General features: G+C 36.2%; 2 protein-coding genes across 6 annotated transcripts in view; both read right to left on the bottom strand.

The window, feature by feature from the left end:
• Positions 1 to 271: 271 nt before the first annotated feature.
• Positions 272 to 4,200, bottom strand: tnfrsf9a (tumor necrosis factor receptor superfamily, member 9a). The gene is made up of 9 exons (XM_081386076.1): positions 3,837 to 4,200; positions 3,357 to 3,507; positions 2,479 to 2,595; positions 2,217 to 2,354; positions 1,755 to 1,827; positions 1,579 to 1,649; positions 1,452 to 1,493; positions 1,191 to 1,331; positions 272 to 1,105 (listed from the first exon to the last, which is right to left on the bottom strand). Exons 2-9 carry the CDS (start codon positions 3,499 to 3,501, stop codon positions 975 to 977), a joined length of 858 nt encoding a protein of 285 aa, XP_081242202.1. The 5' UTR covers positions 3,502 to 3,507; positions 3,837 to 4,200; the 3' UTR covers positions 272 to 974.
• Positions 4,201 to 7,898: 3,698 nt separating this feature from the next.
• dvl1a (dishevelled segment polarity protein 1a) overlaps positions 7,899 to 25,556 on the bottom strand; it is a 36,452-nt gene continuing 18,794 nt past the window's right edge. The window contains exons 4-16 of one of the 5 annotated variants that reach the window (XM_081387674.1): positions 22,999 to 23,111; positions 18,213 to 18,351; positions 17,286 to 17,385; positions 17,136 to 17,205; positions 16,792 to 16,931; positions 15,400 to 15,476; positions 15,233 to 15,300; positions 15,060 to 15,137; positions 14,826 to 14,960; positions 14,512 to 14,679; positions 12,896 to 13,114; positions 11,888 to 11,933; positions 7,899 to 10,199 (exon numbers count right to left, since the gene is read on the bottom strand). In XM_081387674.1, coding sequence (XP_081243800.1) covers positions 10,196 to 10,199; positions 11,888 to 11,933; positions 12,896 to 13,114; positions 14,512 to 14,679; positions 14,826 to 14,960; positions 15,060 to 15,137; positions 15,233 to 15,300; positions 15,400 to 15,476; positions 16,792 to 16,931; positions 17,136 to 17,205; positions 17,286 to 17,385; positions 18,213 to 18,351; positions 22,999 to 23,111 — 1,357 coding nt within the window. In that variant the 3' untranslated portion in view covers positions 7,899 to 10,195. Of the gene's footprint in view, positions 10,200 to 11,887; positions 11,934 to 12,895; positions 13,115 to 14,511; positions 14,680 to 14,825; positions 15,138 to 15,232; positions 15,301 to 15,399; positions 15,477 to 16,791; positions 16,932 to 17,135; positions 17,206 to 17,285; positions 17,386 to 18,212; positions 18,352 to 22,992; positions 23,112 to 25,556 lie in introns of all 5 variants that reach the window. The other 4 variants (XM_081387673.1, XM_081387672.1, XM_081387671.1 and 1 more) reach the window with 4 other exon arrangements.

Below are 25,556 nucleotides of genomic sequence, written 5' to 3'. Positions count from 1 at the left end.
TGACAATGCAAATATGCAAATAAGAACGGTCTTTGGTGTTTTATGCCCCCAACGGCGCCTTCCAGGCAGCGAGGGGATGGGTAGGTTTAAGGTTGAGGGTAGGGTTAGCTGCCTCTAAGGAGCCATTGGGGGCATAAAACACCATCGAGCAATAAGAACTTTAACCCGGGATTTACAAATGTAGCGTGTGAAACCTCAAAACCTAATCACCCAGAATGAATTCCTAACCCAGGGTAAAGAACAAACTGTGAATTAATGGAAAACGATAACTCATGATTCTGTTAACTCTGGTTTAGATTGGCCCAGGGTTGACAATTTTATTTATTTACTTTTAAATCCTACTATGTACAAAATAGTAAAATGCACTACAATCTTGATGAGGTTTCAGAAGGATAGTCAACACTGCTATTTCTTGAGTCCACTTCCATCATGACTCGGTCAACCACATTTACCATACACTGCCCATAAACTGGGCTAAAAAATGCTATTATTAAATAAAAACACTAAGTGTAAAGTGCAAACATACAGTGTAAAACAGTCTCATTGTTCTTCGGTCTCAATGTTCTTGGTCCAGCATTTTTTTTTAAAGAAAAAAGGTGCTGTTTTCAACAGAAAAGTGGGGAAGCCCACCAGGGTATTTCAAGAGGGCTTTGACCTGAAAATGTGACGCAAGCACCAGTAGATGACGCCTACTCTCATAAAAGTGTTGACATACTGTCTGCTACTGCACACCTACGATGAAAACCCTTTCATCTTGTGTTATCAAGAGCAACTTGCTCTATACTTTAGCATTTCAAAAAAATGTCAACATCAAAATGCCCATTTCGTTCCCATTAATCACAGATACACCAGCTGGAATGGCTGACAGACACCCAGTCAAGAATGTATTTCACAGTTGTTAGTGGATGTTATCCTCTTGCTGTTGTAGCAATACTACATACAGTACAGTAAGATAAGAAAGCTGTCCAGTGAACTCACACTATGAGTTTAGAATCTGAGTCTTGTGTACTGATGGACTCTGAGCTGCCACCCTTTTCCTGCTCGGGATGACGGAAACTACAGTCTTCCTGCTCCACTACCATAATCCTGGACTCATCTGAGCGGTCTAAAAGAAGGAAATGACAAAACTGTAAATACAGACATTATGACCATGTAGGAAAGGAAAAAATGAACACAGGTTTAAATGGTACCTTGGTCAGCGGTATCAGCTTTTGGCTTCTTCTCTGTTTTGTTTTTCCCCTTTACATATGCAACCACTGATGCTATGATACAAAGGGCAGCCAACCCTGCCATCCCTCCAGCAATGAAAACTGGAAGCCATTTTGTCTGTTCTGGAGGTCATAGAAATATATTCTTGAGGTTAGAGAAGATAAAGATATGCAGTCCAATTAAACTGATAATGTACGCTGATCACAGATATGCAACGAGATATTCTAGACATTCTCATTTACCTTTGGTTTTGCTCACAACATGTAAGGTTGTTTGTATTGCTTCTGTAACAGACACACAAACATTACATTATGTGGCAGCATGTTACTTGACATCAAAGTTATATTGTCCTTCTGTATTCCTAGTTACCTTCGTCTGAAGATTTGCAAGTACAGTCACTGGTAGCATTTCCCTTGCGCAACACCTGTCCATCGGGACAACTAGAGAATGAATGAGTTTAAATGAGTTTCATGGCAAATGCAGATCTAATTTCAGATCAATTATATATTTGTTTTAAAAACAGACAAACTGTAATTGTACGCTACCTTTTTTTCCATTCTCTGCAGTAACTGTGGATTTTGTCATTGAATTTTCCTTTTGGACATTTTCTGCACAATCCTGCAAGCATTGAATGAAAGAATTTATCTGAAAATAATATAGCAAAACAGCAAGCAATTTCCTATTGAACAGCTTCAGAACTTGTGAATCTGAATGTACGTTTACACAACAGCTTTGCAGTTTTACGCTGTCAGGCCAGTAGTCGGCAATGTCACTTTGTAAAGGAACACAACATGCCTGCATAGACATAAACATTTAGGCCTAATACGCAAGCACATGACTTCACCATTTTCACAAATTCGCGTTTTTTCAGTTTATTTGGTGAAAATCACCGCATCGTTTTCAAAAACGTGCATTTTCAGGCCACTGTCGTCTAAATGAATGGCCATACGATTTTATTTGAAAATGGTGGTGTGGAAACGGCCCCTGAAAGGGTCCGGAATTCTTACGGTTTTCGGTGGGCTCCTCCCCCTCCTTGCATTCAGTAACACAGAATGAACATTTGTCGTTTCCACACCGATATCCAGCCTTGCATCCACATACGGTATCACTGCTGATAGTGCAAGGACTAAGTGTAATCTGTTTACCTACAAACATGAAACAGAAAGATTAATGCTTACAGAGTATGATAAGCAGATAAAACAAAATCATTTGTTCTATCAAACTGCAAACTATTCGCTTAACAAAAATTGCAGTAAAACAGAATCATACCTATGCACTCGGTACATCTCAAACAGTAGTAGCTCATACTGGTTGTGTACGTGTCAGGTTTACAGGGGGTACAGAGCTTTTCTGGGTCGCTTCCACATCTTTCCACCAAGCGGTTCCCTGTAACCACAAGCAACTATTTACAGTATGGCACTTAGGCTATTGACGCATGACTTCTGCACTCTTAGAACTATATAGCGGTCCAAAAGCCTGAGGGAGATTTTTTCATCTCATTAAAACCCAGCATTTAAATAAGTTTTAGTATTTTGATGAACATAAAACAAACTAAAGTTATGACATTTACTAAAATAAGCCAAAAGTGGTGACATGGCAATCATAAAACAACATAACATTCGCTTATCTGGAAAGACATCTCCAAAAAAGAAGGACAATTACTGCTAATAGAGACTGAGATCCACTGAGAATCTCATTCATCTTGTGAATAGAAGGTTTGATTGTTTACATTTCAAGAAAGCAAGGAAGCTTTACAGAGTTCCTCATTCATATTTCTGGCACTGGTATTGTGCAATGTGTTGGGACAACCCTTTGTTTGAGGTGGAGAATGAACTATTCATTTTTATGCAATGACAAAACAATTCATGGATTTCCCTTTAAAGTGCTAAACCACATTCTTTTCATGTGGTACTTTCAAAATCATCTGAAACTTCCTTCACTTGGTCACCAATGAATAATTTCAAGGATAAACTGTAATCTGCTTTTTTGCATCTTCAATACTCCAATAAGTCATTGAAAAAAAGGGAAATTATGAAATTGTAAACTTCCTAAAATTAAGATCAAGTTTTTACAAGAATATGTCAGTATTACAGATATCACATTACGTTACATAACACATCACATTGCAGTCAGTTATTGTCTATTACCTGGCTTGCATCTATCGCAGCAGACATCTGATCCAGACTTTGTGTCCATTGACCATTTACTACAGCCAGAATCAGAACCCATAGTGTAGTTCAGCACTAGACTGAATATCAGAAAGACATACAGTCCTCGGAAAGCAGTCAGCATTTCTTCCTACACAAAAAAAGAAAATAATTGACCAACTAAAGGACATCATTAAGTAATTATTGTTTATTAGTTAATTATTATTATTAATTAACTGCATACGGAAAAATATAAGCATTAGCTTTTTGATATAATATTATTATTAATGATTAAAAAATTAATCAGTTAATTCAACTTTGTCAACAGTGTAAAACACTCAATGAACATCTAAAATCCACAAATGCTTAAATATATTTTAAATGTAGCCTACACGTTAATATGTTAACGTAATACATTACAATTATTAATATATTTCTTATTAATGAATTAGTCATGAATAAGTAAATATTTTCTCTTACTGTTTTAGTGTAGTGGTCCTGACTCAAAGAAAACACGAACTAAGATGAGAATCTCCACTCCGCTCATGATTTAAAAACACGCACACAAAACAGCAGACAAAGTGGGTGTGGCTTCTTGTGAGCAAAATGGCACGTTCTCGTTCTTTCTCTCTGTTCTATCTTTACTTCGTCTTTGTCCTCAGTTGCCGAGTGTTTTCTCCTCACACATTTTAATATCGAGCTTGGAGTGTTACCGCGAAACATAATTAGATACAGGAAAAAGCGAAGATTTGATAGATAGATCGATTGATCGACGTTATTGCCTTGGTATTTTGCCTGCCTGGCTACAACTTCTGCCTAATGACGCATCATGACTCAATGTTGTACAAAAGGTCTCATGAGCATCACTTAGTGCCCTGTCACTCACATTTAGAAACTCTGCATAATTGTTTTTCGACTTCCCCAATATTTCGATTATTTTCTTCTTTCTCCTGGCTTTGGGACGGGTCTTGAAAGAGGTCTGAAATACAGTGGCAGTAACCTCAGGCTATCCTTAAAAATCAGGTGATTAGGTTACCGAGTCATTGTCCCGAGTAGGCTATGTGACTATTATTATCATTATGTGTTTTTTTACAGCAACACAAGTAAACATTTCCACACTAAATTTAAGATTAGTGAATTGCATAACAATTTCCATCTATTCGGATTACAGTTTAAACATTAAAAAACTAATAAACTTAATGTGATGCATATTTTCATACATAATTCATATAGGTGAACAATCCAATTTGATCTCATACATTTTTAACCAATTGAATGTTGTTTCACATCCAGCAATATTTTAAAGTAAATTTGATTGTTTTCACAATGAACATATTTATGCTAGATTAAAATAATTAAATGGGTTGATGTTTTATATGCAATTCAAATACATAAATCTTAAATAGGGTATATACAGGGCAAAATGTTGTTGAGTCCATAAAGCAACACATGAGTGTTGAGTGGTCATTAAAGCACTTGATGAAATGAAAAAGCATTAAAAAAAAACTTCAGAATCAGATCCCAAGTTCCAGTGATTGTATATTGTATAGGCCCTATAGTGGGTGAATCATTTAGCGGCAGTTGGTGTTTTTAAGAAATTTATGTTAGCCTATTTCACCCCACGTGCATTTTATCAAAGCATTTAGCTGTCTATCAAGTAGTTTTTAAACATCTTGAACATTGTGATAATTTGTGCGCAAATGCATGGTAAATTTACTGTGAAGGCTAAAAGTATGGAATGCCAAAGCTGCCAATATTAAAAATAAATAAATACATAAATAAATATACAAATAAATGTAAAAAAGAAAAAAATAATAAATACACAAATCAGTAAATAAAGTTATAAATAATTATTTATTTTTGCTTTTCTATGTATATTTATTTATAAATATATTTATTTATTTTTTCTTTTTTTACATTTATTTGTATATTTAATTATGTATTTATTTATTTTTAATATTGGCAGCTTTGGCATTCCATATTAAAGGCCCGTTCACTCCAGCATTTGACATAACTGCAGAGCATGCTTAAAATAAAAAATGTAATCGTGCGTTGGTGTGGACGCTTATATAGTCAATTTAGTTGACTTGGTGTGAACAGGCCTTAACGATAAAGATAAAGTTTTAAAAATCGTTCTTAAAATAAGAGCAGACCACAACTATAACGATAAGGCACAGAGGAACGATATCATTGGAATCACTTTTTCCAGCTGATGAGTGAAAAAAAAAATACAAAAATGTATGGGAAAATACAAAAGTTTAACAGCTGAGAAATGAGGAAATAGGATTGATTACAAAAAGTAAAAGAAAAAAAACCCCACTTACCTGAAATGTTTCTATGCAGGAAACAGTAGGCTAACCTCCAGACATACATTAATCATCTCATCTTCCAGACAGTGAATTGAAATAATAAAGAAATGACAGTTTCTTTGAGAGACATACTGTATATGTTACACGTACTGGGCTATACAGTCAGAGCTGTGAGACCAGGTGCGCTCATCTGTAGCTCACCTGAGAGGAATGCCATTGTCTTTTAATGGGATGTGGCTAAACATCTCTATAACTTAGTTATGTCAAATGAATGATACGCAGAGGTGCAGCCTTCATACGCTGCATTTAATTTAAAACCAATTCACCAATTCTCATATCTAATGTGATAATACTTCCAGATAGCATTTCATTGAATCACTTTTTGTCTTTTAGTTTGTCAGACTACTCTCATCATTTACAGAAATTAGGGTCAAGTCAGTGCTATTCTAAAATACTATTATGTCATGTAAATAACTAAAACAGAAGGCTAGTAATCTTCTGACATATCCTCCTACACTGAACACATCACACACTCCCACTCTAACCTTTTCATTAGAAGGTTAAATGACACCCACTCTGCGTCATACGCAGATCATTTAAAAAACTGTCTGGGTGTCATATGAAGTGGCAAGAAAACGTGTCTAAGCATCACACTCATCGCACATTAGCACACGCCTTGCTAAATTTAAGAGATATACATTTGTGTGTGTCAAACCATGGCTAAGTATCACCATCAGCATCTGTTCTTTCCACTTGTCACACTTCCTCTCTTTTTAAGTGACAAGTTTGTTGTCTTAGACAGATTCAAAGTTAAAAGCTACAGAAGGCGTGTCACTTCCTCATATTGAGAAGCTGCAGTACTGAGTCAGAGATAGAGCAGGGTCCACAGCATACTCATGCAAATGCCTACATGTACAGTAGCAGGGGAAACACTTCTGCACGTATGCCAGTAAGTGTCTCAAACTTACCATAAAAAAATGATCTTCAAAGAAACTTTACACTGTTTATGATGAGTGCTAGACAATCTCCGCAGAACATTTGGAAGTTACCCAGAAACGCAAATTTTCATGGATCATCGCTATTAAGTGAGCAGATTTTCAAATATGTCAGATATTCAGAATAGATTTCCATTTCATTTCTGTGTCAACTTTTAATTTGTGTGTCAAACGGTGATCATACCTCCACTGAGCTTTGGTTGAGTAGCGGAACAACATATTTTCCGTGCTGAACCAACGCTCTCAAAATTCAACTTCATATCAAAAGTTTAGTTTTGAGATAAACTTTCCTAATCATTGGTTAAGCGTGAAAAATATGCTGTTCCGTTACTCCAAAGCTCAGTGGAGGTATGATCACCATCAGAAACTATGCTTCAGAGACGTAGAAATGATAGCTTCTCACAAGTTTCATAATACCAGATGTGTAGACACGAGATGTCTGTTCTTAGAAAATGATCTGGTTAGATAGTGAAGTGAAAACATTAGATAGTGAAGATCAGATCAAGGTCAGCACCTAAAGCATTTGCCAGACACTCAAAGGTTTTAGAAATTAGGAAATACTGGAGACTTGATGATGCCAGATAGTGGACCACGATAAGGTTACTATTGCAACACTCCTAAAAATAAAGGTTCCTTATAGGCATCTATGAAGAACCTTTAACATTCATGGAACATTTCAAAATGTTCTTCACACTAAGAAAAAGAAGGTTCATGCTCACTGCAAGGTTCTTTGGAGAACCAAAAATGGTTCATCTATGGCATCGCTGTGAGAAAAAAAACGTTCAGAAACTTTACCCGCTTTTCCACCCTCATGCCAAAGCGCTCTCGTTGCTTAATCGCTCCATTCCATGCCAATCATGATACGGATATCGTTTTATTTTACACTATGGGGCTGATGACAGAGCTCTTTGAAATGTAATACTTATGCGTCAGTCTCTGCCTTAATAGTTTACAGATGGAATGAGATGCAAGTAGCGACGGCGTTATGGAGGATGATCAGATTTTTAACTTTTGTTTACTTTGCTCAAATAGTGCACTTGCGCAGCCAGACCTGATCCTGAGTGGCGACGTCACTACACGCATTCTAGGAGAGAACTGTTTGTAATCGTGCCGTACCAGGCTCAAGTGGAAACATTCCTTACCGCTGGGCCCGACGTGGGAAAAGCAGCTTTCATTTTCCAGAGTGAACAAGCTGTGCTTTTGAATCTCAGAACAAACCCCACTTCAAGACAATGGCTGGCCGCTTCTTAATACGTAAAATTTATTTTCTCGCTTTTATATATTTATCATATATACAATTTATTATTCCTCTTTAGTGAAGAAACAATAAAGCATACAGCTTTCACTGCAATCAGCATTTCATTCGAAAGGGCCCAGAAGTTATATTCCAAAAGTGCTTGCCAGAAACTGTGTCTCTTTTCTGTTTTGGCTCAGGCAGATAGGTCAGTTCATGGAACAGAACATTACAAACAAGGACATTCAGTATGCTCTTTCACAACACCTCACTTATTTACCAGGAAACTTGACCATAACAAACATCATCCATAATAAAGACAACATTTTTAAACAAAGATAACTCACTGATTGCCAAAATGGACTTTGGTTAACCTATCTGCCTCTTTAAATATCATCTATGTTTTAACTTTAAGGGCCTACTACCACGCTGATCATAGACTACTGCATTGACTGTACAGTGATGTTCGTAATACAGTGGTAAATACTAAGACAACTGGTGACGTTTGAACAGTCAGTTCACAGACTCTATGAAAAGCACCTGTTTGTTATTGTTTAAAATGCATCATGTACATTAAGAGTTCACGGTGGAAATCTTTGCAACCATGAGACTAACATTAGCACGTCCAAGCATTTATTTAATGATACTGTAGCTTAACATGCTATAATGCTAATGAGGGAATTTGGCGGAGTTGTAGCCTCACAAGACAATACATTCAGCAGTGTTTAGGGACGTCAATTGTCATTGTGATTGTCAACAGGATTATGACTCTGCGAATGCAACTGTGTAAGAAAAAAGTTAATCCAGCGCATGGATATATTTAAAAGCACAGACTGTGTTAAGAGCTGTCTGGCTTTTAACTTGTGCAAAGTGAAGAGCAGCTTGGGATAAGAAGCAGACAGTCTGATACACTGACTTTCCTGTTAAAAAGCGTATTAGTTGTGTTATCTTGTGCTGTTACTGCAGTATTGTAGCTTTTGTGTCAGAGTCTAAATGAACTCTGCAGTTGTGCTTTTTTAGTGTCCTCCGTTGATCTAAATAACATTGAATGGACGTTAAAGGAAGAGTTCATCTAAAAATACAAATTTTGTCATTTGCTCACTCTCGTGTTGTTTCAAACATTTTCTTCCTTTGAACACAAAATATCCTGGTTATATTCCATATAATAAAAGGGGACTGGCCTGTCAAGTTCCAAAATGACAAAAAAGCACCATAAAAGTAGTCTTCCAAAGCCATACAATGAATTTTGGTCTGTTCATCACAAAAAAGCCTCATGATTCAATAATAATGTTCTCCTCATTCTTATGGATTACTCGATACTTTATTTTTATTTTGTCATTTCGAAGCTTGATAGCCCCAGTCCCTATTCACTCTCATTATATGAAAAAAAAGTCAGGATATTTTAGATAACATTTAATTTGTACAGTGCATTTTAGTGTTATTTACAGACTATTCATATTTTGAATTAGCTTGTATTTTTATATTCATCTGAATTTCTGGTAGTTGCTATTAGTCTAATTTTCGTTTACAAGTTTTTCATCTACTATTTCAGATTTATTTCAATTGCTAGTTTTTGTAAACAATAACACTGATCATTTTGTTCCACAGAAGAAAGAAACTGAACATGAGGATAAAAAAATGACAATTTTCATTATTGGGTAATTTAAATCGGGCTATCAGTTAGTACATTCTCAGTGCAGGGATCGTCAGTAGCAAAAATTCACGAAGCAAACTGGGGGGAACTATAGGCCTTGTGCTCTGAAAGGATTGAAGGCACTCTTCTGTCACATAATATCAACGAAAAATTCACAAGGATTGCCCATAGCGTGTTGAAAAGACTGCCGACTAGCCGTGAGTTCTGGTGGGACGTTTCCTAACTCCCGAATGGGTGGAGCCCCAGGTGCGCTGTTGCTTGCTGCCGCTTTGGGGGCGAGGTGAGCAAGGCAGTACGGAGGGGGCAAACCCGGCGGGCCGTAGGATGAGCCGTGACTTCTCTCGCTGTGGGCACAGGACAGATGATTGGGCTGAACGAAAGGGGCGTGGGTGTAGGTGAAGTTGTGACTATGCTGCGAGACGCTGTGACAGTGGCCATGAGTGTATCCAGAGTGGGCTTGACTGACAGCAGAGCGGCTGTGGCTGTGGCTTTGATGACTCAGCTGACTGGATGCCTTCTCACCCCTCCTTCCAGCCCATGTGACCAGTTCTGATTCGCTGCCCCCGCAGCACGTCGCCTTATGGTCCTTCTCTCGAGGGGAGGGTCTCCGTCCTTTCCCAGCGCTCGGGTTGGAGCCACTGCTTCTGCTACCTGAAAAGAAAAAATAATGTGTTAGGACAAAAGTACTATTATTTTCCTCATAAAACCATGCGCTAACCAGACTTGACAAGCAATGACAGCCATTTCTTCAATGTTAACCGAATTTCTGTTCTATCAGCCGCAACAAGCAAATCTACATTTGGTTAGTTGCTTAATTACTTTTCTCTGCATTTCTCTTGTACGTTACCGTTCAAAAGTTTGGGGTCAAGAAATTATATTTGACATTTTTTGAAAGAAATTAATACTTTTATTCAGCAAGGATGCATTATGAAAAGTGACAGTAAAGATGCACTCTTTTGAACTTTCCATTTAAAAAAAAAAACAGCACAACTGTTGTCAACATTGATAAGAAATGTTTCTTTAACAACTGATTTCTGAAGGATCATGTGACACTGAAGACTGGATTAATGGCTACTGAAAATTCAGCTTTGCTATTTCACAATATTATTGTTTTTACTGTATTTTTGAACAAACAAATGCAGCCTCGGTGAACATAAGTGACTTCTTTCAAAAACATTAAAAAAAAATCTTACCGACCTCTAACGTTAGAACAGTAGTGTATATTAAACATCAAACGTATACAAGAATAGACTGATTGTGGAAATTTATAAACACTGAACAAATCTCTTATGTTGTGCAGCAACATTTTGGATGACATGGTTGCTTCCTATCTCTCCTGAAACTGTCCCATCAACACAAAAGGCAAAAATATTTTAAAATATTCTATATGTAATATTAAAAACAATTAGAAAAACTAATTCCCTATGTCTGACAAGGAACAGCATAAAAAAGGATGCTGTCTCGAGAGGCATCATGTTCTCAGCTTTACGCTCTCTGCTCTGATTGGCTGTGGTGTTGTTGTGTCACACCTGGTTAGGGCAGGGTGTAAAGGACAGCAATACCATGAGAGTACTTTACAACATTAATATATGAGTAACGTAACATATAAACAATATGGTACAAATAATATACATTTTTTGGCGGTTATGCGTTTCAAAAACGTCCGCATTAATACTGAGATGGACTGAGGTAACACAGTTCTGGACAATACAGTATTCCCAAATTTGATTTGCTTCAGCTCACATCATACATCATCATGGAAATATTCATTGTTCCTTTCCCTAGTTGATTCAGACTTTGGCAAATAGAGAAAAGCATATTGCAAAATAACTTCTCAAAAGATGAGAATCGGTTTGATTCTTGTGCACAATGAAGGTAAAGAACTGTACATGCCCACACAAAAACACAAACAAGCAACACAGCTGGGGAGTCACAATGGCCATCTCAATGAGTCAAATGCCATATGATGACAAGCCATTGAAATAACATGATAAGGAGAAAAGGTGGGGCGGAAAGGCGTTTAGGTGAAAGTGCTAATCTTACCGGATCCCCTGTGCCTAGGAGAAAATTTCCATCAGTCTACAGACGCCAGCAAAACAGAGGGAATATCATCATTATGACACGTCACCCAACCAGTCCTTCCAATACACTCCCACAAACTGAACCCTGCGCCTCAGTTTCTGTGATACCACCCTACATTATGCTGGATTGGTGTTTTATAAGTATTTTAGCTTGATGACCTATACATAACTCCTGAGTCCTGATACACATTCCCAGCTCTGTACAGGGTGCAAAGGGTGGCATAAGCAGCATAAATGATTTAAAAAGTCTGGTCATACCACATATATGGAAAATCCAACTGAATACAGCGACAATGATGATGCTCTAGAAATGGAATGATTAAAAAGAAAATAGTTGGCATCTGAGATCTTGATTTAGTTTACTGTTAAACTAGTATTTCATGATATACTTATCAATTAATTGTAATATACGTTTAAGGAAGGAATATTATAACACTTAATAAATGTAACATTGATAAAGACAAATCAATTCTCACCTTTGACACAGATATTTGAAAAGAAAAATTTTCAAGTGAGTTAAAATTAATTGATAGAATTGTGTGCGTGTGTGTGTGTTTGGGTATGATTTTGTAGCAATAATACAAAAAATATCAGCATTTTTCCTGTTTGTTTAGTGTGTCTTTAGGATTTAATATTTATTAAATGTGTTTTCCATATTAACATTGTCATGCATGTTGTGTGGTTACATATAGTCTGGCGTCAGTTTTAAAGTATGTCCTTAATCTTTAATAAAATGTTGTTCGATTTTATTTTATATTTTGCCTAGCATTACACACAAGTTATAATCATTCACATTATAGATCATTTTCAGGAAAGGTGTTATAAATGTAACACCAGGCTGTTTACTACTAGCTTAACTGTTTCTGACTAATTAATCAGTTATGCATTTCATTTTCATATACATAAGTGCACATGATTTACTAGTCTTGTCACTGATGTCATTCTGTCTTGATGCCTTCATTTAGGTACTGAAAGCAAAACTTAATACGCATAAACATACAGTAGTATTGTACCTAGTCTTCCTACATGCACATTTACAATAAACCCACAGATGGTTTCCTTTTTACTATCATAAATTCCATCTAATGCCATGAAACCTTTGTGTAGTTGCTAACATAACCGGGCAGTGCTGCTGTTGTTGCTTAACAATCAACAAGCGCTCTTAAAACCGAAAGAAAAAGTCACACAGGAAGCTCACGGGATTGACCGTAGCAAGGGGTTTTCCCTTTTATCCATCATTAAGCTCCATTTCTCGCTCACACACACCTTCACTCTGCTGGCTGCCTGCACTGCCACTGTGGAAACTGTGGCAGGGGTCCGAGTATCCAGGAGGAAAGCCTGGCGGAGGAGTGGGGTAACCTGGGTGAGGGTAGGGCTGGCCACCAAGGGGCCAGGGGTTGGTTCCTGGTGGAGGAAAAGGAGCGAGACCATCCTGGTCAGAGCCACCACCACTGGATCCCTCATTCAGATTGAGAGAAGCCATATCTGAAAACAAACACATTTTAATACCATTAAAATTATTTATCCTTTGACCCGATCTTATCTTTACTTCTTAAAGGTATACCAGTGTTCAAAAGTTTGGGGTCGGTAAGTTTTTTTGGTAACACTTTACAATAAGGTTTCATTAAGTAACATTAGTTAACTACATTAGTTAACATGAACTGATAATGTACTGCACTTATACAGCATTTACTAATCTTTGTTCAGGCTCATTTCAACATTTACTAATACATTATTAAAATCAAATGTATTTGTTAACATTAGTTTATGCACTGTGAAGTAACATGAACAATCAATGAACAGTTGTATTTTTATTAACTAACATTAACAAAGATGAACGTATACAGTAACAAATGTATTGCTCATGGTTATTTCATGTCAGCTAATACATTAATGTTAATAAATGAAACCTTATTGTAAAGTGTTACTGTTTTTTATTATTATCATTATTATTATTTAGCAAGGAAACGTGATCAAAAGTGCCAGTAAAGGCATATCATTAATTTATTAAAGGGTTAGTTCACCCAAAAATGAAAATTCTATCAGTAATTAGTAATTACTCACCCTCATGTTGTTTCAACCCACTCACTCCTCCATAGGCTTATGGACACTATAACTTGCTGGCCCAGAAAATGTTTTAAAGACATCGTTAATATAGTCCAAGTGACTCCAGTGGAATAAAGTCGTTATTTTTGTTTGTTTTTGCGCACAAAAAGTATTCTCGTCGCTTTATAAACTTAAGATTGAGCCATTGGAGTCACTTGGACTATATTAATGATGTGTTTAACACATTTTCTGGGCCAGCAAGTTAAAGTGTCCATAAGCCTATGGAGGAGTGATCAGCTCTCAGATTTCATCAAAAATATATTAATTTGTGTTCCGAAGATAAACGAAAGTCTCACGGGGTTGGAACAACATGAGGGTGAGTAATTACTGACAGAATTTTCATTTTTGGGTGAACTAACCCTTTAACCATTTCAGTCGTGACTCTTGGTGATTCTATTGGCCAACTCTTGCCATACCCGAGAGACTGTTCATTAAATATTTTGGCAATGATCCAGGTTCCACGTTTCTTGAAACAAATCAGCATACTAAAATGATTTCAGAAGACTCATGTGACACTGAAGACTGGAGTTATGGCTGCTGAAAATGCCATCACAGGAATAAATTACATTTCAAAATATATTAAAATAGAAAACATTATTTTAAATTGTAATAATAGTTCACAATATTAGTTTTTACTGTATTTTTGATCAAATAAATGTAGCCTGAGCAAGTGTAAGAGATTTCTTTCAAAAAAGATTGAAAAATCCTACAGACTCCACACTTTAAACAGTAGTGCCCTGTACGATCATGACTGTATGACTGCGTGTTGACTGTACTTTGGCACAGATCTCCAAAGGTGTAGTAGCACTGCTCCGAGAAGGTGATTTTATTGACTGTGTGTCTCAGGTAGCCGTGTTTCAACAAACTGCTGGCATATTTTCTGGCATCACGGCGGTCCTTGAAGCCCTCCACCCGAGAGAACAACCAGTCAACAACATCAGCCCCTGGAACACAGAGAACGAGCAATGAGGAAAAATAACACAAGTAAAGACCTTGATTATACAAAACATTAACCAAAAAACTTGATGCTTGCAATATACAAGGAACAAAAAATGTGTGCCAAACAACCTCAGCAAAGAATAACACAAACCGATGACAGCATTGGCTATAGTGATCTTCAACCACATTCGGTCTCGGATCTCCAGGCCTGAATCTGGTAGTTGCATGACTTTTACTATAGTTGCCATGTCTGTTTTTGGCACAGAAAGGGGAAGGTCATCAAACTCTGTGAAATAAGAAAGAAATAACAGTGTTGAGCATGATACATCTACCATTATACTAACAGATGGTCTCTTATGGGACGTGAATGTGACTTTGATCATACCATAATGGGGGTACGGCCCAGAAAGTGCTGTAGTGTGTGTGATCCAGGCTGCAGGATCAATGGGTCTTACTGGCTCAGCTGAGGATAGACAGGGATAAATGAACTAGATAAATGCAGCATGGTTCTTCATGTCTCTAATTTAGCTGCTATAATGGCAGGCGGTAGGTGCGTACCTCTAGGTATAGTGAAGTAGCTTCTAGGAGAAGGGTCCCAACATTTCGCCACTGTTAGGCTTATTGGCCTGTAGAGGACATATGAAACATGAAGCAATTTTGAAGAGAGCATTATGACTCGATTTACTGAATGTGTTACTAATTTCAGGTGTGGCACCCTCTCTCACCCAGGTTTGGAGACGATCTCCCGTAGAATCCTGACAGCATCATCATTGCTCATGTTCTCAAAGTTCACATCATTCACCTGAAATTACAATTCCATTAAACCTCACATCATATGAAGCTTTTTAACTTGAAGGACTTCAAAAGTTTCTGTGGGTTTAATACTGTGCAAAATCAACATGGAGTTATGAATAATTGGTAAGGTATTATTTGTAGATACAATTACATTTATTTCCACAATCAGTTTTTATTTAAAAAAATATATATGTATTTGAGGCTTTGTACAGCGATTTTATTATTTTTTCCCAAATTCACATGATTATAATTACAAGTCATCATGACTGTTAGTCTCTTCTATGGAACACAAAAAGTGAATATCTGAGGAAAATCCTGGCCACTCTTTTCAGTAAAAAGAAAGTGAATGTGAACTGGGGCTGTCAAGCTCCAAAATAGGTATCATAAAAGTAAATGACTATACACTATATTCTGAAATCTAATAGCTTTGTGTGACAAAAAGACACAAGTCAACAACAACTTGTTCTTCACATTAAGCCATCATATGGTGCATATGGATTATTTTTATAGTAATGCACTTTTGTAATACCTTTTCCTACCTATTCGTCATTAATTGCATGGAAAAATTTAATATTTAATAATAAATTGCATTTAAAAATGTAATTGCGTTTAATATATTTGCGTTTCATTGAAGAAAGAAAGTCAAATAAGTTTGTAATGGTGTATAATAATGATGTCTCAGTCTACCAGAGTGCACAATGTTTGTTTACATGTGTGATACTGTATCTCATAGTCATTTGGACACCACTGACCAAAATTCACCTAATAAAACAGGGTCATTAACCATTACCATTTCTAAGCAGAATTTGAGATCACCAGTGCTGAGGAAAACCCCTTTATTATGTAAATAAATGACAAAAGCGTTGAAAGCACCATTCTGTCCACTGTGGTAAATGACAACAGATATGACTACAAGGTCTTTCAGCAGGAAGGAAACGGGGAGGAGCAAAATAAGTCAACAACAGAAGGAGATGACCCGACTAAACCTTGATTATCCCTCAAAAGTATATTTAGAAACTAAAAAGCAGAAGAGACTGGTCAGTTTCAGTTCTGTTAATGGGATCTTGGTAATTTTCAAATTAACACATTACTAACAAAATTATATATTTAAGGCGATTTTCCTGGTGATATAACATTTAATAGAAAGCTAACCCTATATGTTGTGTATATACAGGTTTGGAACAAGATTTTTAGATGAACTGTCATTGTAACAATGTGGATATTGGCAGTTATTTTAATGCACATATTATTATCATTTTTAATCTTCCAAAAAATGCATTAGATCACTCGTGAAAGAGGTTCCAGACTGCTGATCCCTTCACCTGTAACAGCATGTCTCCAGGCTCAATCCTGCCATCCGCCGCCACTGCTCCGCCTTTCATAATGGAGCCAATATAGATGCCTCCATCTCCTCTGACATTACTCTGACCCACTATACTGATACCCAGAAAGTTGTATTTCTCTGTGAGAAAGAGAGATAAAGCTGTTTTCAATTATTTGTTCATCTGGGGGCTATATTAAGAGCACACTGTGCGCACTAGACCTTGAAAAACAGGAAGTTCAGTTTATTAAGCAGGTGGAGTGGAGAGATAGAGAAGCAAGGGAGGATGCACAAGGATGAACGATGGGAAAAAGAAGGGAGTGAACTAGTGAATAAGTTTCTTACCCATGTTGAGAGTGACCGTGATAATGTTGAGGCTCATTGTGGAGTCTGTAATACTACTGAAGGATGAGGACTGTTAAGAGAACATACAAAAGATTGATAAGGATCAAACACTAACGTGTAGAAATGTGTACTTTCCCTCTATGTTCTCACCCTGTCCATTTTGGTGACTTTCTGTCTCCGTCGCCTGCGTTTGTGTCTACGCATGAGGTGTGATGAAGAGCTCTGCTCGGTTGAACTGCTAAGTCTGTGACTTCAGACAAAAATGAGAGTTCAGGGCAGAGGCCAACACTACAATAATGAAGCACCATGTAATTATGAAACTCTAAATGCATTACTTTAATTTTCAATTTGACTCTCAATTAAAATTATGGCTGTCTATTTTCATTTGACATTTTTTATTCTGACTGACACTGATGTGTTAACATGCAAAAATCAAGTTTCTCAGAAATCAAACCCGATGAGAAGTTAATTCAAACACCAAAGAAGGACTTCTTGGATGCATGCACAATATATTAGTGTCATAATGGTTACATAAGATAAGATAGAATAGTATAAGAAATTTAATTTAATTTATTTAGGCTGATTTTAGTTATGTTTTCATTTATAACACTTACTTAAAGTTCATTTTTAACATTAATAATTTAATAACACTGACAAAGGTTAATCTTCATCAAATATTAAAATGATTACCCATCTTCATACAGTACATTATTATGTTGTGTGATACCTAAATTCACTTGTAGCATTTAAAACAATATTTTTTTGTTTTTACTGTTTTATTTTTATTTTATCAAGACAAAATAGTGCAGAATTTTGAAATCAGCCACAAATGTATTAATTATGGAAAGATTAAACATTATTAAATCGATCAAAATTGAAATCAATTGACAAACCATACTTCATTTTTCATTTTAAACATTACATTCATATTACATTTTTTGGCCAGCTACACAAATTAGATTGAAATGTTATCATGCCAATGGCCAAATAAGGACAGTCATTGTTTAAAAGGAAATGAATCATGCACTCTGAGACAATAATTTTTTCAGGGAAATGAAACACTGGGGGATGTCTGACCTGCTGGCATCCTCATCCTCTTCACTGTCAATAAATGAGCTGGATTCCAGCTCACTGCTTATCACGGATGCACTGTCATAGCCAAGAGCGGAGTCACGATTCACGCGCTCCGATTTCGAGTGACCGTTCACACGAGGAACTGAGAAGAAACAAATAAGACATTGTTTAAAAGCAGAGGAAATCAACAGCATGACAGCACATAAAAGACAGAATACAGTACATCATTCTGAAAGAGGCTCTTTACAGCAAAAAATGCTAATGGACTAATAAGGACAGTCATTGTTTAAAAAGAAATTGAATCCTGCATCCTTAAATGAATGCAAAAGTCAAATTACTCAAATGTGCTTTATCCGGAAGGCTTTCAGAATCTGTCACGTCAGTCTAACAATATGGCTGGGTTAGCCTATACGTACAGAGACAGGGACGAAGTTGCGTCTCTGGGTGACATCTGATGCGCTGAAAAGGTCTGACCAAACGATAAGACCGCTGTGGACCCCGGGTGCGACCAAAGCATTCCAGTATTGCAGAGGTGCCCATTTCAGACCATTACTCTCTCCACACAGCCACTCAAACACACAAATCAGTCACGGCTATTTTAGCCAACCACGTCACTGTTCGCATACAGAGGAAGCTTTTTCATTCCTCTGCCATGTGTGAGTTCACAAGACAATTGTATCACCTCAGCAATTAAGGGTACAAGCAGAGGCCTGTGGCAAGATGAGCTGTCCGCCTGCAACTGTGTGAAACAGCATATCAGGAGCCCTTTATCACAGTGGATCATCCACAGGTGGGTAACGCATTCATAGCCTCTCCAGAATCCTTTTAGGCTCACTTAGTATGCGGCCGACAACAGGAAAAATAGAGATAGTGGAAGACAAAGATGCAGTCGCTCCAGATGTGGAAATTATCCCTCTACATCTGGCGTCAGGAGATCAACTTATGCCTGTAAAGCGCATATTATTAAATGTAAGTGACCAGTACATTCATACTAAAATCAAAACAGGCAGCAAAAAGACTAAAGCCTTTTTATTTTTGCAATTAATCCGATTTCCTGAACATAAAAATACTGTAGTCTCTAGTGTTTGGGTGTGACAGTGTGTCCACTCTTGAGAATTATATAATACTACTGATCAGGAAATGATTATAAATCTTAAATGAACATCTTTAATATGGTAAGATTTATAAAGATACACATTTAAAAAAATAATAATAATGCGACAAAAAATAATATTAATTCATTTATATGAACATACTATTATTTATTAATAATTATGTATAAATTATTCTCATTAGATTGATCAAGATAATATAATCTTATGTCTTTCTGTCTCATCTATATATTTAGTTAATAAAGCACAATAGAGAGTTTTTGAACAACATAACTAACTTTTTCTTTTACATAAAACATAAGTAATTATAGGTGGTCTTGGAAATTAATTAAAAAATACGATTTTTTATGATAAAATCACGCAATTAATCTTAAACTAAAAATATATTTTAGGAATAATCTTGGTATCAGAGAGACACATTTGTCTTACCTCCGCTGCTGCACAGCTCTCATTACAGTGCAGCACCTCTCATTAGCTTGCAGCATTTCTAGCACTCAATGAAACGTAACCTCCTTTACGCGAGAACTCAACTGTCTATCAAATACATGCGCATCAGTTTCCAATGGAACGGGAAAATGATCTGGCCCTGAGCGAAGGTGCAGTATATACGTTACTCAGATTTAAGCCTCTGGCCACTGTTGATAACTGATGATTTATTGGCAATGTTGTGTGCAAAGAGAATCTGTCATTTTGTTGAGGATTCATGTTGACAGCAAAACAACACACAACGATAAGTTCATGAAAGGTTGCTTAACCTAAAGATGAGCCAAACCCAAGAAAAATCAACATAACCACAAAATGAACACATTGAAACTGAATATTGGAAACTCAGCATGGTTAACAGATAAGGGCCTGAGGCTAGAAAAGAGATCTCCTCTCACACTCCTCCTGCCCCTAGGGCACACACCTGTCTGGCGTTCCTAACAACCAAACACATTTTTCATGCAATCACACCCAGCACTAGGACAGCCTTATCAATGTACCCAGTGAATATGCAGTGCAAAAGTCATCACAATTTTTCATTTGTTGTTGTTCTAATGAAAAGGAGAATCTGCTTTTCTAAAGTAAGAGTGAAATAAAAATGCACAGTGATTTGAGCTGCAACAACTAAAAGAATAAAATGAATAATAATCAATGAAAATAATTGGAAAAGAGGAAGGGATGTGTGTATTTGTGCAATCTCTAACCAGTTAAATAAATAAATAAAATACAGATGCATGTATAACAAAAATATATAATGTATACATGTAAAATAGTTTTTCTGTTTTTGAAGTATGGACACTAAGGCTGTATGTATTACAGAAATACTGTAAAAACAGTAATATTGTGAAAAATCACAGCAATTTGAAATAACTGTATTCTATTTGAATATATTTCAAAAATGTATTTATTCCTGTGTCACATGATCCTTCAGAAATCATTCTAATATGCTGATTTGTTGCTCAAGAAATCAGAAAGTGGTATTAAACTGATAAACAGTCATTTATAATGTTACAAAAGATATATTTTGAGCTGTCTATTCATCAAAGAATCCCGACACACACACACACACACACACACACACACACACACACACACACACACACACACACACACACACACACACACACATGTATATAGCTGGAATCCTTAAGTGACTGAACACTATCATGGCAGTTTTCTGGGTTTAAGAGCTCTAGTATGCACAACTATTTCTGGAGGAGAATAAAAGGGGAGCTGACCTGACACGTTTCTCATGTGCTCTACATACAAACACTCCAGAGATAAACCACACAGCTACAAGACTGCTCCAGACATACACAAGCTAAATGAATAGATCCTTGACTTTAAAGAGAAGCTAAAAACACAAGCAGTGTGGATCACAACATTTATATCAGTGTTAAGGAGTAACTAACCAAAAGCAATGACACTATAAACAAAGTAGCACTCCTATCTGGTTACAATCTACCAGTGCTGTCTGCAAAGAAGATACATCAGGTAACATGATGTCTCTAACATACAGTCGTAAACACAGAGGTTCAACGAATATCCATAAATCATCAGTATCTTCAGCAAGCACACGAACGCCTCCATCTGTTTCTCGTTTCTGACGGTGTCGCTGCACTAATAAATGAACTTGGCATTAATGAGGTGCGACCAGCAGAAGAAATGGAAGAGCAACATGAAATAACATGAAATGATTCCAGTGAACAAAACTGGAGGAATGGTGTGATTTCTCAACTGCATCAGAGAAGTTGTGAGAAGGAAGCAATCTTGTATCTTACTTTCATACAGTAAGAGGCATTAAGAAACTCTGACTTCAACAATGTAGACATTCTAGACTCAGGTGGGACTTTCTCACCTTAAAATCTACTGACAAAAACACACACATACCTTTTCTCATTACAGGCAACAGAACCTCTAAGAACATTCTTTGTTGATGACAGAATATTTTTTCTCTGCAAAAGGCAAAGGTCATGCTTCCAAATGGCCTCTCTTTACCCAGAACTCAGCATGTATACTAGCAAAAATAAACTTACTATAAATTACTGGTTTAAAACAAGCAAAAATTCCAGGAAACAACCAAAAAACAGGGTCATTCTGGGAGAAATTCCTTAGGGAAGGAGCTAACATCCTGCAACACCATGAGCCAACCTCTTAGTTTTTAAAGTTCAAACATTTATTCACGCTCATGTCTTTCTTTCTTTCTGAAACTATTAGAATTATAATTATAAAATTATATTAAAATGTCACTTTACATCATTACAAAAATGGTGCTATTTCTGTCTCTTAAATACATACACTACACTATGTTCAAATGTTTGTTTTTTTTAAAGAAAGAAATGTATACTTTTAATTAGCAAGGATGCATTCAATTGATCAAAAGTGACAGTAAAATAAGTTCAAATCTTTTGAACTTTCTATTCATCACTGAATCCTGAGAAAAACTAGTTTCCAAAAAACTATCACCACAAAAGCATTAAGCAGCAAAACACTGATAATAATACGATAATAGTTTCTTGGGCACCAAATCAGCATTTTAGATAATTTTTTTGAAGGATCATGTGACACTGAAGACTGGAGCAATGGCTGCTAAAAATACTGCTTATTTCAACTTATTTAAATTGTAATAATATTTCACAATGATGCAGTTTTTACTGTTTTTTGTTCAAATAAATGCAGCCTTGAGTACAAGAGACTTCTATCAAAAACAATTTTTTTTTTTTTACAAAAACAGTACATTTATATAATTTTATGTTGGTTTTTTTCTTTTTCCTGTCATGAGGATGTCATGTTTGGCCTCTCTCCACCTCTGTCTTTCTGATGTATCGCTATACTAGAAAAACGCATTATATTTCATATAGAAAGTTTACAATTTTGACACTATTTGTACTATAAAAACCTTTCCAAACTAGAAAAGGCACACTCTGACTGCCCTAAAACAACATCACATTTACCAGCTCAAAAGCTGTTTTGTTGTATCACGTGTCTGTCCTCTGATATTTCACTCACCTGCCAGACATCCATCACCTGGGGAAAACACCTGTAGCAATAACTGCCTTTCCAAATAATGTCTTATGTATCATATGTTTCCTGATTCTATGGCATAATTAGATTCCTGGCACATGATATGTGCTGTGTATAGTGTAAGAACGGGTCTGTTTTGCTGAGTATTGTTTAAAGTCACTCACACTCACTTTCTCGTAGCCTCCTGTGAGCTCTCTGCCTCTCCCGCTCTCTCCGCTGGCTCTGGAGAGACTCTGTGCCCGTCTCCGTGTCCAATCCATCCCGACTACTCACCGCATTGGCACTAGTACACACACACAAACAGAAAGGTCTTCATTATATGGCCTCGAGACCATCTCTATTATGCTGAGTCACAATACACTTGGTCACAAAAGAGGAGAAAATGTTCTAAGAAACATTCTAAAATTATGATTACCATACCTACATTCAATTTCACCGCTAACAGATATTTCATTGTTTAGGGGTATATGATTTACAGCCGTGCATTTTCAGCAGCTGTCACTAGTTATTCGAAGCTGAGAATGTAGAGCGTTTATGTCCAGCTGGGATGAACTGCAGCCAAGGAGCCTCAAATCCTGCAGAGCTTGCGGTTGGGCCCCAGAAGAGCAGGTTGTTGGGGGTAAACGGATAAGTGTATGCAGATTTGCCAAAGGCCAGATATTCTAGCAGAGAGGGTGGAATGCTTTTGCTCAGGGCAAAAAAGAAACCTAAGGTTGGTGAGAACAGCTTGCTGAGACACTGAGCCCACATGCAAAGATGCTAACGTGTGACAAAACATGAGATAAATGCTGGTCATTTTTGTATTTCAGCACGAAAACCTGCATCCAAGATCATGGGTTCAATTTCCAAGAAATGAATGAATGCAACCTTGAATGCAATGCAAGTCGTTTCGGATAACAGCAGCCGCTAAATGCAAAACACAAATAGATATAAACTACAACTTCTTACAGAAAATAGGTAGTGAAATTTAATTTGATTTTATGGGCACATTATTACTGTAACCCGTTTTGCATAATTCTTTAAATAAACTGAGCACTAAAACAATGCAAATAGATATAACAGCACTGTCAGCTTCTGAGTGATTCTTAATGAATTCCCCACGGTATTTTTTGTATCCAATTTAGTCTTTTCTCTAGTAAATTTTCCCAGAAATAGATTTACTCAGTTTAAGTTGTAGTTTTGTGTAAAAGCAGTGTACTTCATTTAAAAGCACTAACACCTTATTAAGATACACAATAGTTTAAGTTTTGCCATTTTACTCTGCTTTTAAATCTGTTTCTATAATATATTATTATCTCCCCAAAAAGAATATAAAACTAAGTTATCTATACGGCTTGTGAATATCCAGGCTTTTGAGCTCTGCTAAAACATATTTAAACCTTTCCATTTCCATTAGAGTAAAAAATAATAATCTTCGGAATATAAAGATATTCAGGGGGATATATATATATTTTTTTTTAGTTTTTTCCATGTCATCACATTGTTTAAAGCATAAGAAACAAATGGTAAAAAAAAAAAAATGGTTTTTTGGAAAAATTATATTTTATTCATATGTTATGTCCTCTGTAGTGGACACCAGGACTCAGTTGTTTAAAAAATAAAATGACATGAAATTATATGTATAGTTAAAAACAATGGGATTTTTTTTTAATCATCAGTAAATGTTGGGGTTTCAGGATTTAAACAAAAATTTGTATAAAGATGATTCTCAACTATGTTATGAAAGATATATAATGGAATGAATTGATACACCATTTTACTTTATGCAATATGTGGGTAAAATGGCCATAAATTAATATTCCCATTCAATGCAATGTATCTATACACTGTATCTAATCTGTTCTTGGAGCAACATTTAATTAAAAAAGAAGTGTAATAATTGGAGTAATAATTAGCAACATTTCAATAATAATATCTAATATTTCATAGGAATATCGATGTATAACTTATTTCCATATTCACTTGTTGTGTCTCCCAAAATACCTGATAAACTTGATTTAAGTCCTGATGTCCTCTACAATGGACATGTTTGAAATCAATGTCCTGTTCTGAAACAGAAAGTCATTTTTTGATTTGAAACCCCATAACGTTTTCCTGAGATGTTGGTTTATGAAATACAATGTGAAAAGTAGTCAGATTTAAATTAGAATTACAATATATTATCATATTTCCATAAGAGTGCTACATTTGATCACTAAATTAATGTCAGAAATTTTTAAAGACCAAGGATAAGTTGTTTTCATGGTGAAACCTCCAAACATTTGGTATCTCTGAAAAGTCCTGAATGTGCACTTTTTGTGACATGTCATCATGATTGTATTGTATGATGTCAGAGAAATGATGTCAATTGTATGATGTCAGAGAAATTCACTAAAATATAATGTCCACTACAGTGGACAAAAGTCTATTCCTGGGTCCCAGGAGGTTAACTAAGCAAATGATTAATCCATGAATGATTTTGAGTCATTTTTCATCCATTTTTAGAAATTGTATCTAACTCAAGCTTAGTCATTTACATGCACATGTCAAATTGACAAGTCCCACCCCTTAAGCAAAATTATCTCAAACACAAAGCAGTGTGCTAATGTCTCTCTCTGCTGGATGGAGCATGTTATTTCACCAATATTGTAATGCTTCGCCAAAAGAACATGAATCAGCTCACCAAAAACCTGCATTTAAGCAGTGGATCTCAACTGGCAGGACGTGATCTTAAACTTGGTCACAGCAG

This window comes from Scardinius erythrophthalmus (genome assembly GCF_964197995.2).
Source record: "Scardinius erythrophthalmus genome assembly, chromosome: 15".
NCBI lineage: Eukaryota > Metazoa > Chordata > Actinopteri > Cypriniformes > Leuciscidae > Scardinius > Scardinius erythrophthalmus.
This window is presented reverse-complemented; position numbering and strand designations above follow the sequence as displayed.

Coding starts and splice junctions, on each gene's coding strand:
- tnfrsf9a (XM_081386076.1), bottom strand. CDS start 3,501: ATGCTGACTGCTTTCCGAGGACTGTATGTCTTTCTGATATTCAGTCTA. Junction 2,355..2,478: donor GAGATGTACCGAGTGCATAG/GTATGATTCTGT, acceptor TCATGTTTGTAG/GTAAACAGATTACACTTAGT. Junction 1,828..2,216: donor GGAGGAGCCCACCGAAAACC/GTAAGAATTCCG, acceptor CAATGCTTGCAG/GATTGTGCAGAAAATGTCCA.